General features: G+C 43.7%; 1 protein-coding gene across 1 annotated transcript in view; it reads right to left on the reverse strand.

The window, feature by feature from the left end:
- Positions 1–511: 511 nt before the first annotated feature.
- LOC129847313 (cation channel sperm-associated auxiliary subunit beta-like) overlaps positions 512–13,079 on the reverse strand; it is a 45,927-nt gene continuing 33,359 nt past the window's right edge. The window contains exons 18-28 of the mRNA XM_055915071.1: positions 11,963–12,159; positions 9,387–9,569; positions 8,994–9,134; positions 8,035–8,177; positions 3,765–3,962; positions 3,560–3,670; positions 3,267–3,377; positions 2,322–2,463; positions 1,283–1,383; positions 997–1,071; positions 512–858 (exon numbers count right to left, since the gene is read on the reverse strand). Of these exons, the coding sequence (XP_055771046.1) occupies positions 637–858; positions 997–1,071; positions 1,283–1,383; positions 2,322–2,463; positions 3,267–3,377; positions 3,560–3,670; positions 3,765–3,962; positions 8,035–8,177; positions 8,994–9,134; positions 9,387–9,569; positions 11,963–12,159 (1,624 nt within the window). The 3' untranslated portion in view covers positions 512–636. The remainder of the gene's footprint in view (positions 859–996; positions 1,072–1,282; positions 1,384–2,321; positions 2,464–3,266; positions 3,378–3,559; positions 3,671–3,764; positions 3,963–8,034; positions 8,178–8,993; positions 9,135–9,386; positions 9,570–11,962; positions 12,160–13,079) is intronic.

The raw sequence follows: 13,079 nt of genomic DNA on the forward strand, positions 1-13,079 counted from the left end.
CCAAGAGACTTGCATCTGTAATTGCTGCAAAAGGTGTCTCTACAAAGTATTGACTTTGGGGGGTGAATAGTTTGACCCCAAAAAATATTTGGCATTTTCAAAGTAGTAGGCATGTTGTGTAAATCAAATGATACAACCCCCCCAAAAATCTATTTTAATTCCAGGTTGTAAGGCAACAAAATAGGAAAAATGCCAAGGGGGTGAATACTTTCGCAAGCCACTGTAGCTGCTCCTATGCAGCGTTCCACTTTAATACGGGTTACTACGTACTCACAACTATGAGTGATGTGTTTTATTTATGGATCCTTCCCGACTACTCCTACAGGCCTGAGAAATGATGTGATACAACCTACCAGAATATAATGTAGTAGTATCTGACAAAGTCCTAATGGCAACAAATCCTGGTTTACTTTTTGTGAAAACATTTTTTACAGTTTGTATTTGCTTTGAAAACACAGCAACAACCAATAAAACCCACTCCGAGCATGTGTTTTTCCATTCATTTGTACCTTTTAATCTTTGCTAGTTTCTTTCAATCTTTCCCAAATACAAATTTCATAGAACACACATTTGAAAAAAGGATAAATCTGAACAATAAAAACATTTACATCTCAGGTTATGCCAAACTGTAAAATCCTACTCGTGTCCCTGTGTTGTGGTAGAGTTCTGGGTCCTGGTTGGAGAGATGGTGGGCTTGTGTTTCTTGAGGAGGGTTTTGATGCTGCTCTTTGTTGGCATGGCAACGCCGTTGTATATGAGAAGGAAGCCAACGAGCAGCAAGCCTCCCAGGATGATGGCTGTCATGTTGTTGACGAGGTGTTGGGTTGGGAACGCCAGCGGAGGCTCGTCTACGTAGATCTACCCGTATAGGAAAAGAGAGAGAGAAAGGGAGAGCGAGAAAGGAAGGAGAGAAATAGGTGAGGGCCAGAGGTTATCTTGTTCTTCCTCTTTTTTATTAGTTACTGACTTCAGTGTAAAAGCTACAGGGTTCCTAACCTGTACCTCCTCCACCAGGTCACACAACACAACTCCAGGAATGACAGAGATACGGAAGTGGAAAAGCTCAGAGCCCTGTGGAGAATAATGGTGGTGGTTGTTAGGTTGGAAAAATATTATATTTATAACATTGTCACAATGAAACCCCAGATGGAAACTGCTATTTCATAGCACAATTCGCATGACTGAAATGACAGTATTTCTATGCAGACGTATACAGATTACACTCAACTGTTTTACAATTTATGAACATGTCATATAGTCAGGGAGACTGTAGATGATTTACATAAAAGCTGATCTGCAGTCCCTCTGGGTTGTAGAGATTGTTCTTTAGACTGTCTTCAAAATATTGTCTCATCCTGTCCATGGTGGGGGTGGCATGGGTCCCTACCAACACAAAGGATGGGAAAAAACGGGTTAACAACAGAGAATGTGTGTTTCACTATAGTGCACTAAAGACCTGCCCATTAGGCAACATTATACAAGGGAAGTTATGATCACCCTTTTCTGGTTGAAATCATTTTTTCTGGTTGAAAAGATGACAGAAAAGATGTATTTTTCAGATTTTAAAGTTGCAATCCTAAATGATGAAACTGCCACGTCCGTTTGGGATTTTACAAAAATAAAAATAAAAAGTAATTTATTTTTAAATTTGTACTTTTTACCCCTTTTTCGCCCCAATTTCGTGATATCCAATTGGTAGTTATAGTCCTGACACCCTGCCCACTTAACTCAGAAGCCAGCCGCACCAATGTGTCGGAGGAAACACCTTACAACTTGCGACCGTGTCAGCGGGATCGAACCCGGATCTGTAGTGACGCCTCTAGCACTGCGACGCAGTGCCTAAGAAAGCTGCCCCACTCGAGAGGCCCCAACAACAAAAGAAGTTACTACAAACAACAAACACCGTTTTTTCCCCAACTTGGACATCATTTGGGGGACCGAGTGGCACAGCATTCTAAGACACTGCATCGCAGTGCCAGAAGCATCACTACAGAGCCGGGTTCGATCCTGGGCTGTATCACAACCGGCCATGATTGGGAGTCCCATGGGGCGGGTTAAGGAAGGGTTTGGTCGGGGTAGGCCATCATCTTAACTGACTTGACTAGTTAGATAAAGGTTCAATAAAAATTGCACACGCAATAGAACAGCAGAATATGTACTGCAAATTATATATATATATATATATTTTTTTACACACCTCCGTTTCATCCACAAAACAAAAACAAAAGGTGCTGGGGTCCGCAGTGGTGCTGTTTCCCCTAATGCTGATTCCATCTTTAAAAACATCCTTATATTGCAAAGCCTTCTGGGATGAGACTGACCTGTGACCTTCCAGCTGGTCCGGTTGTTGACCTCCGTGACAGTAACAAAGTAAGGAGAGCAGAGCGGGTGGTCAGCGTGGTTGGTTCTCCTCAGGAACAAGGTGATGTTGAAGTCAGTCACAGGAAACGTTAGCCTCAGCACCTACAGTACAACACAGAGGACATGGGAAAGACTAAAATACGCTTTAACCAATATACAATTTTTATATGATTTCATTCATGCTGTATTATGCAGAATGCACAGTTACATTAAGACAATACTTTAATATATTCCAATAAATGGTACTAAATATGAGTTTATAGCATATTCAATAAATGTTTTTATTTTTTATTTTTTTTAATAAATGTTACAATATTTAATGTCTAGTACCAGTCAAAAGTTTGAACACACCTACTCATTCCAGGGTTTTTCTTTATTTATCTATTTTCTACATTGTAGAATAATAGTGAAGACATCAAAACTATGAAATAACACATATAGAATTTGCTTATTTAAGCTGTTCTTGCCATAATATGGACTTGGTATTTTACCAAATAAGGCTATCTTCTGTATACCACCCTTACCTTGTCACAACACAACTGATTGTCTCAAATGCATTAAGGAAAGAAATTCCACAAATTAACTTTTAACAAGGCACACCTGTTTTGAAATGCATTCCACCTCAGGAAGCTGGTTGAGAGAATGTCAAGAGTGTGCAAAGCTGTCATCAAGGCAAATGGTGGCTACTTTGAAGAATATAAAATATATTTTGATTTGTTTAACACTTTTTTGGTTACTACATTATTCCATATGTGATATTTCATAGTTTTGACGTCTTCACTATTATTCTACAATGTAAAAAAATTACTTGAATGAGTAGACATGTCCAAACTTTTGACTGATACTGTATATGTAATTGTTTTGTGAAGACATTGATGATTGATCACACTGATGCAGATGTGTACCCTCTGTCTGCAGTCAGAGTTGATGGCTAGAGGAGAGACTTTCAGTCTGTCTGTACAGCCACATTCCTCTGCTGACCTTTTCCCTGCACACTGCTTATACCGACCAGAGTTCTGGAGGAAGGCACACAATTTGTCACCCACAAACACTATGTATCACAGCTTACACCCAATGTGAAACACAACACAGAAGCACATATAGACACTTAGTAAAGTTACACTGCACAAACATACAAGACTTGCTCAGCTTGGAGACAAGGTAGTGCTGGCGTGTGTGAACCTTGTGACCTGCTCACCTTGGAGATGGGGAAGTGCTGTCTGGGGTGGGGATGACTTGGGTCAGCGTTATAGATATTGTCTGTGGTCGGGATTAAAACACCTAGTTGGGAGGGAGGCCGGTAGTTCACCTGAAGCACACACACACGCATCTCATTATCTGCACACAGGTCAACTAATAAAACATTGATCGCATGCCTGTAACCCAGTGTATCTCTATCTCACAGGCAGGTTGAAGAGCCTCTTGTTGTTCATGTGATCTACTGGATCCGTGTGGATCCATTCGTGGTCACTGATTGGCTGTTGGGAGACATAGACGATTTGGAGTCCCTCGGGGCAGGAGTTCTGTAGCGTGAAGGTGAAGGAGGAGGACCTACACAACAGAGAGGCTTCTGGGATGTATACCATCACTATGGTGGTTGCCTAGGGGCAGAGGGAAAGATAACACAACACAATGGACTTCAGACAACTGAGTTCAGCGGGGTTGGTGTTCCATTTTCATTCAGTCAAATCAGGAAGTAAACAGAAATTCTAATTCTTTCAATGAAAAAAATGGAATTGGAATTTCAGTTAACTTCCAGAATTGAGTGAATTGAAATGGAATTGACCTATACCCTGATATACTGTATGCAACTACAAAATGTATTTATGTTATTATTCGTCTATATAGACAAACGCGAGGATGATATTTATTTTTACATTTTTTATTTCCCCCTCTATTTAACCAGGTAGGCTAGTTGAGAACAAGTTCTCATTTGCAACTGCGACTTGCCCAAGATAAATCAAAGCAGTGTGACACAGACAACAACACAGAGTTACACATGGAGTAAACAATAAACAAGCCAATAACACAATAAACAAGTCAATGACACAGTAGAAAAAAGAAAGTCTATATACAGTGTGTGCAAAAGGCATGAGGAGGTAGGCAATAAATAGGCCATAGGAACGAATAATTACTATTTAGCAGATTAACACTGGAGTGATACATGAGCAGATGATGATGTGCAAGTAGAGATACTGGTGTGCAAAAGAGCAGAAAAGTAAATCAAATAAAAACAGTATGGGGATGAGGTAGGTAGATTGGGTGGGCTATTTACAGATGGACTATGTACAGCTGCAGCGATCGGTTAGCTGCTCAGATAGTTGATGTTTAAAGTTGGTGAGGGAAATAAAAGTCTTTAACTGGGTGTTGTTATCGTGACCAGTGAACTGAGATAAGGCGGAGCTTTACCTAGCATAGACATATAGATGACCTGGAGCCAGTGGGTCTGGCGACGAATATGTAGCGAGGGCCAGCCGGCTAGAGCATACAGGTCGCAGTGGTGGGTGGTATAAGGTGATTTGGTAACAAAACGGATGGCACTGTGATAGACTGCATCCAGTTTGCTGAGTAGAGTGTTGGAAGCTATTTTGTAGATGACATCGCCGAAGTCGAGGATCGGTAGGATAGTCAGTTTTACGAGGGTATGTTTGGCAGCATAAGTGAAGGAGACTTTGTTGCGAAATAGAAAGTCGATTCTAGATTTGATTTTGGATTGGAGATGTTTAATATGAGTCTGGAAGGAGAGTTTACAGTCTAGCCAGACACCTAGGTATTTATAGTTGTCCACATATTCTAGGTCGGAACCGTCCAGGGTGGTGATGCTAGTCGGGCAGGTAGGTGCGGGCAGCGAACTGTTGAAAAGCATGCATTTGGTTTTACTACCGTTTAAGAGCAGTTGGAGGCCACGGAAGGAGTGTTGTATGGCATTGAAGCTCGTTTGTAGGTTAGTTAGCACAGTGTCCAAGGAAGGGCCAGAAGTATACAGAATGGTGTCGTCTGCGTAGAGGTGGATCAGGGAATCGCACGCAGCAAGAGCGACATCATTGATATATACAGAGAAAAGAATTGGCCCGAGAATTGAACCCTGTGGTACCCCCATAGAGACTGCCAGAGGTCCGGACAACATGCCCTTCGATTTGAGACACTGAACTCTGTCTGCAAAGTAGTTGGTGGACCACGTGAGGTAGTCATTAGAAAAACCAAGGCTATTGAGTCTGCCGATAAGAATACGGTGAATGACAGAGTCGAAAGCCTTGGCCAGGTCGATGAAGACGGCTGCACAGTACTGTCTTTTATCGATGGCAGTTATGATATCGTTTAGTACCTTGAACGTGGCTGAGGTGCACCCGTGACCAGCTCAGAAGCCGGATTGCACAGCGCAGAAGGTGGATTCGAAATGGTCAGTGATCTGTTTATTAACTTGGCTTTCGAAGACTTTAGATAGGCAGGGCAGGATGGATATAGGTCTGTAACAGTTTGGGTCTAAGGTGTCACCCCCTTTGAAGAGGGGGATGACCGCGGCCGCTTTCCACTCTTTAGAGATCTCGGACGATACAAAAGAGAGGTTGAACAGGCTGGTAATAGGGGTTGCAACAATGGCGGCGGATAGTTTTAGAAAGAGAGGGTCCAGATTGTCTAGCCCAGCTGATTTGTACGGGTCCAGGTTTTGCAGCTCCTTCAGAACATCTGCTATCTGGATTTGGGTGAAGGAGAAGCTGGGGAGGCTTGGGCGAGTAGCTGCGGGGGAGGCGGAGCTGTTGGCCGGGGTTGGAGTAGCCAGGAGGAAGGCATGGCCAGCCATTGAGAAATGCTTATTGACATTTTTGATTATCATGGATTTATCAGTTGTGACCGTGTTACCTAGCCTCAGTGCAGTGGGCAGCTGAGAGGAGGTGCTCTTGTTCTCCATGGACTTTACAGTGTCCCAAAACTTTTTGGAGTTAGAGCTACAGGATGTGAATTTCAGCTTGAAAAAAGCTAGCCTTTGCTTTCCTGACTGACTGCGTGTATTGGTTCCTGACTTCCCTGAACATTTGCATATCGTGGGCACTATTCGATGCTATTGCAGTCAGGATGTTTCTGTAGTGGTCAAGGGCAGTCAGGTCTGGAGTGAACCAAGGGCTATATCTGTTCTTAGTTCTGCATTTTCTGAACGGGGCATCCTTATCTAAGATGGTGAGGAAATTATTTTTAAAGAATGACCAGGAATCCTCTACTGACGGGATGAGGTCGATATCCTTCTAGGATACCCGGGCCAGGTCGATTAGAAAGGCCTGCTCGCAGAAGTGTTTTAGGAAGCGTTTGACAGTGATGAGGGGTGGTCGTTTGACCGCAGACCCATAGCGGATACAGGCAATGAGGCAGTGATCGCTGAGATCCTGATTGAAAACAGCAGAGGTGTATTTGGAGGACAAGTTGGTCAGGATAATGTCTATGAGGGTGCCCATGTTTACGGATTTAGGGTTCTACCTGCTGGGTTCCTTGATGAGTTGTGTGAGATTGAGGGCATCTAGCTTAGATTGTAGGACTGCCGGGGTGTTAAGCGTATCACAGTTTAGGTCACCTAACAGAACGAACTCTGAAGCTAGATGGGGGCGATCAATTCACAAATGGTGTCCAGGGCACAGCTGGGAGCGGAGGGGGGTCGATAGCAGGCGGCAACAGTGAGAGACTTATTTCTGGAGAGGTTCATTTTTAAAATTAGAAGTTCAAACTGTTTGGGTATAGACCTGGAAAGTATGACAGAACTTTGCCGGCTATCTCTGCAGTAGATTGCAACTCCTCCCCCTTTGGCAGTTCTATCTTGACGGAAAATGTTGTAGCTGGGTATGGTAATTTCAGAATTGTTGGTGGCCTTCCTAAGCCAGGATTCAGACACGGCAAGGACATCAGGGTTGGAGGAGTGTGCTAAAGCAGTGAGTAAAACAAACTTAGGGAGGAGGCTTCTGATGTTGACATGCATGAAACCAAGGCTTTTTCTATCACAGAAGTCAACAAATGAGGGTGCCTGGGGACACACAGGGCCTGGGTTTACCTCCACATCACCCGAGGAACAGAGGAGTAGGATGAGGGTACGGCTAAAGGCTATCAAAACTGGTCGCCTAGAGCGTTGGGGACAAAGAATAAAAGGAGCAGATTTCTGGGCGTGGTAGAATAGATTCAGGGCATAATGTGCAGACAGGGGTATGGTGGGGTGCGGGTACAGCGGAGGTAAGCCCAGGCACTGAGTGATGATAAGAGAGGTTGTATCTCTGGATAAGCTGGTTATAATGGGTGAGGTCACCGCATGAGTGGGAGGTGGGACAAAAGAGGTGTCAGAGGTATAATGAGTGGAACTAGGGGCTCCATTGTAAACTAAAACAATGATAACTAACCTAAACAACAGTATACAAGGCATATTGACATATGACAGAGACATACAGCGAGGCATAAAGTAATCACAGGTGTTGATTGGGAGAGCTAGTTAAGACAACAACGGGTAAGACAACAACAGCTAATCAGCTAAAACAACAATAGGTAAAACGGCGATGAATGGGCAGAGAGGGTCGGTTAACTACACACAGAGCCTGAGTTCGCGGCTGGGGCCGACAGATAAAAATAAATAAATAAACCGAATGGAGTACCGTGATTAATGGACGGATATGAGGGTGATATGGAGTATTGGAGGTATACCTTCTTGCAGAGGTGACTGAAGGCGGTGAGGGTGAGTATGTGGTTGTTGGTGTCATCCCAGGAGTGTCTGGCTGTGACTCGGAAGGCCAGAGGGTTGGTCAGAACCACACGCATGAACTTCTTATGGTACACCATGGACAGAGCTGCACACACACAGGTTTTGTTAGAACGAGAGCATTAAAGCTGGAATCCTTAAGTGGTGAAACTGTTTGGGATATTACAACAAAGAAGTTAGCGCAAAAACAAACTGCCCCCCCCCACCAGACATCATTGAACACGCGTGATAGAACAGCAGAATAATTAAACACAAAATGACCACACTGAAGGAGGCCCTGTTTCCCCTAATGCGGATTTCAATCTTTAACTATAGACTACCCTTTCAAAAGAATGTAGACAGTGATACACAGTGAATAGGAATTGGTGTTAGGTTCTAATTCTCAGAGTAAAAACTCAGACACTATGAAAGCTTAAACCAAGTCTATTCTTCCCAGAGGATCAATACAGCTGCATTAGACAAAGACATTGTTCACACAAGCACTGATATTTAAACATTTCTCCTAGGCTGAGTCTCATCCTACACATCTGAACAAACATTGCATCTTTACTGCTAGGCAGGAAACTAAGTAATACGGCCATAAACTTTTCTTTCTCCCTTAACGTGACCTGACCTGCCCCCCTTCATCACTAATCCATGGCTCTCTCCCCTTATCAATGCCTGCCACATGTGATCGCTTTCTCTGCACTCAGCACATTCCAAGCTTAATTGCACACACTATATACCTTCCTCCTACAGATAACCATTAACTTCTGGTGTAGACCCTCTAAACCTAAGCACTCAATATTTCAATAGGATACCTGATAATTAACCCTATCCCAAGTTTAGGAGTTAGTACCCAGAATCCATCATTGGTAATAACCCAGACACTACACACCTCAACCCCCACACCACCACTACTCACAGTAGTCGGACATGAAGGCCTTGAAGGTGAAGTTGAGCTCTTCTCTGACGTTGATCCTTATCAGAGCGTTATTCCTCACACCGTCCAATGACTGCAGGGTGTGACGACATAGCCCCTCCTTCATCCCCCAGCTCCCCCGGCCTAGATGGATAAATGGATCCATTTCACACATTTAAAATACATATAGGGTTGGTTTCCCAGATCTAGATGAAGTCTCGTCTTGGATTAAGAAGTACTTTCAATGGAGAATCTCTATTAAGCATACTTTTTAGTCCAGGACCAGGTTTAATCTGTGTACAGGAAACAAGCCCATAGACTTACCTCAGGCGAGTACTATAACAATACACATTCAAAATCATTGAGGATTTAATAACACACAATAAACACAGTAACCTGCAGAGTGGAAGAGCAGCCACTCTCCTGACCGGTGGCTGGTCAGGGGGAGCACTAGGGCTGGCATAGTGGGTTTGGCTAGGGCACTGCCGCTGTGCACCAGCCCTGTGATGAGGTAACTGCTGAAGCCTGGTGCTACCACAGCCTTCCCCACGTGGGACAAATTAAACCCCTGGGACGGATCTGGACAAGACAGGACAGCTCACAGTTTACCACAGGAGAAACAGCAGCAGGGTTGACTAAAGCAGGAAGCTCAGTGTTTACCACAGAAGAATGATAGTGGTATCATCTAAGGAATCAAATCAAATGTTATTGGTCACATACACATGGTTAGCAGATCTTAATGCGAGTGTAGCAAAATGCTTGTGCTTCTAGTTCCGACAGTACAGTAATATTTAACAAGTAATCTATCAATTCACCAACAACTACCCAATAAACACAAATCTAAAGGGGTGAATGAGAATATGTACATGTAAGTATATGGATGAGCGATGGCTGTGCGGCATAGGCAAGGTGCAATAGATGGTATAAAACACAGTATATACATGTGATATGAGTAATGTAAGATATGTAGACATTATTAAAGTGGCATTATTTAAAGTGGCATTGTATAAAATGACTAGTGATCATTTGATTAAAGTGGCCAGTGATTGGGTCTCAATGTAGGCAGCAGCCTCTCTGAGTTAGTGATTGCTGTTTAGCAGTCTGATGGCCTTGAGATAGAAGCTGTTTTTCAGTCTCTCGGTCCCAGCTTCGATGCACCTGTATTGACTTCGCTTTCTGGATTGTGGCGGTGTGAACAGGCAGTGGCTCGGGTGGTTGATGTCCTTTTTGGCCTTCCTGTGACATCGGGTGCTATAGGTGTCATGGAGGGCAGGTAGTTTGCCCCCGGTGATGCGTTGTGCAGACCGCACCACCAGGCTGTGGTACAGCCCGACAGGATGCTCTCGATTGTGCATCTGTAAAAGTTTGTCAGGGTTTTGGGTGAAAAGCCAAATTTCTTCAGCCTCATATGGTTGAAGAGGCACTGTTGCGCCTTCTTCACCACACTGTCTGTGTGGGTGGACCATTTCAGCTTGACTGTGATGTGTACGCCGAGGAACTTAAAACTTTACACCTTCTCCACTGCTGTCCCGTCGATATGGATAGGGGGGTGCTCCCTCTGCAGTTTCCTGAAGTCCACGATCATCTCCTTTGTTTTGTGGACCTTGAGTGAGAGGTTGTTTTCCTGACACCACACTCCGAGTGCCCTTACCGCCTCCCTGTAGGATGTTTTGTTGTTGTTGGTAATCAAGCCCACTACTGTTGTGTCGACCGCAAACTTGATGATTGAGTTGGAGGCGTGCATGGCCATGCAGTCGTGGGCAAACAGGGAGTACAGGAGGGGGCTGAGCACGCACCCTTGTAGGGCCCCAGTGTTGAGGGTCAGAGAAGTGGAGATGTTCTTTCCTACCTTCACCACCTGGGGGCAGCCCATCAGAAAGTCCAGGACACAATTGCACAAGGCGGGGTTGAGGCCCAGGGCCTCCAGCTTGATGATGAGCTTGGAGGGTACTATGGTGTTGAATGCTGAGCTGTAGTCAATGAACAGCATTCTTACATAGGTATTCCTTTTGTCCAGATGGGATAGGGCAGTGTGCAATGTGATGGCGATTGCAACGTCTGTGGACCTGTTGGGGCGGTATGCAAACTGAAGTGGGTCGAGGGTGGCCGGTAAGGTAGTCTCTCAAAGCACTTCATGGTGACAGAAGTGAGTGCTACGGAGCAGTAGTCATTTAGTTATCTTTGCTTTCTTGGGTACAGGAACAATGGTAGCCATCTTGAAGCATGTGGGGACAACAGGCTGGAATAGGGAGCGATTGAATATGTCCGTAAACACACCAGCTGGTCTGCGCATGCTCTGAGGACGCGGCTAGGGATGCCGTCTGGGTCAGCAGCCTTGCGAGGGTTAACACGTTTAAATGTTTTACTTACGTTAGCCATGGCGCAGTCCTTGTTTGCGGGGCCGCGACGGTGGTACTGTATTATCTTCAAAGAGGGCAAAGAAGGTGTTTAGTTTGTCTGGAAGCGTGACGTGACTGGTTTTCTTTTTGTAGTCCGTGATTTCCTGTAGACCCTGCCACATACATCTCGTGTCTGAGCCGTTGAATTGCAACTCCACCATGTCCCTGTCCTGGCATTTCGCTTGTTTGATTGCCTTGCGGCGGGAATAACTACACTGTTTATCTTAACTTCAAGCGTGCACACTTAAATTTAATCTTCCTTCAAATGGATCTAGTAAGTCAAGCAGCTCATAGTTTACCTCAGGAGAAACCGCAGCAGGTTGGGTTAAATAAAGCTATGAGTTGTGAGCAGTGGCCGATATATTTTGGATCGTGTCTTAAGACTCATTACGAGAGATTGAGATTGTAACTAGAAATATCACATTAATATACTTGGAAGGATAGGAAAATATCTGAAACGTAGCATGATTCTGTTAGAATTTCAGGACTAGTAAGCAGCACAAAATAAGTTTGGGAATCACTAAATGTAAATGAACTAACAAGTCAGTTGATGCTATCTTTCTTTCCAGTTACCTAGGTCTTTGAGCTGCAGTGTAACAATGAGCCCCTCGGGCTCCCCCGTCTTCACCAACAGGTCACATAACTGCATAGGCTCCGCATTCAGGCTGGCTCCTTTGATTGGCTCCAGGATCTCCCCGACGATGGCCCCGGAGAACCCCCCATGATAGTGAGTCCGGAACACCTCTGTGATCACCACCATCCCACCGTCACTGAGGGAGAACACACACACAGACATGTATGGACATGCACACACGCACATCTGGAGGACACACATTTACTAAGACACATAAGACAATACAAAGATATAAAGACACTCAATAGTAGATAGGAAACTCAATTGTAGATCAGGAAGTCAATACTAGATCAGGAAGTCAATACTAGATCAGGAAGTCAATACTAGATAAGGAAGTCAATATTAGATAAGGAGGGGCCTCCCGGGTGGCGCAGTGGACGGTGTTTCGTCCGACACATTGGTGCGGCTGGCTTCCGGGTTGGATGTGCGTTGTGTCAAGAAGCAGTGCGGCTAGGTTGGTTTGTGGTTCGGAGGACGCATGGCTCTCGACCTTCGCCTCTCCCGAGTCCATACGGGAGTTGCAGCGATGAGACAAGACTGTAACTACTACCAATTGGATACCACGAAATTGGGGAGAAAAAAGGGGGTACATTTAAAAAAAATATTAGATAAGGAAGTCAATATTAGATAAGAAAGTCAATAATAGATAAGGATGTCAATATTAAAGTCAATAATAGATAAGGAAGTCAATATTAGAAAAGGAAGTCAATATTAGATAAGGAAGTCAATATTAAAGTCAATATTAGATAAGAAAGTCAATATTAGATAAGGAAGTAAATATTAAAGTCAATATTAAATAAGGAAGTCAATATTAGATAAGTCAATATTAAAGTCAATATTAGATAAGGAAGTCAATATTAGATAAGTCAATATTAAAGTCAATATTAGATAAGGAAGTCAATATTAGATAAGTCAATATTAAAATCAATATTAGATAAGGAAGTCAATATTAGATAAGGAAGTAAATATTAAAGTCAATATTAGATAAGGAAGTCAATATTAGATAAGGAGGTTAATATTACATGTAGACAAGGAACAAGTGTCTAAAATAGTTCA

This window comes from Salvelinus fontinalis, unplaced genomic scaffold (assembly GCF_029448725.1).
Source record: "Salvelinus fontinalis isolate EN_2023a unplaced genomic scaffold, ASM2944872v1 scaffold_0770, whole genome shotgun sequence".
NCBI lineage: Eukaryota > Metazoa > Chordata > Actinopteri > Salmoniformes > Salmonidae > Salvelinus > Salvelinus fontinalis.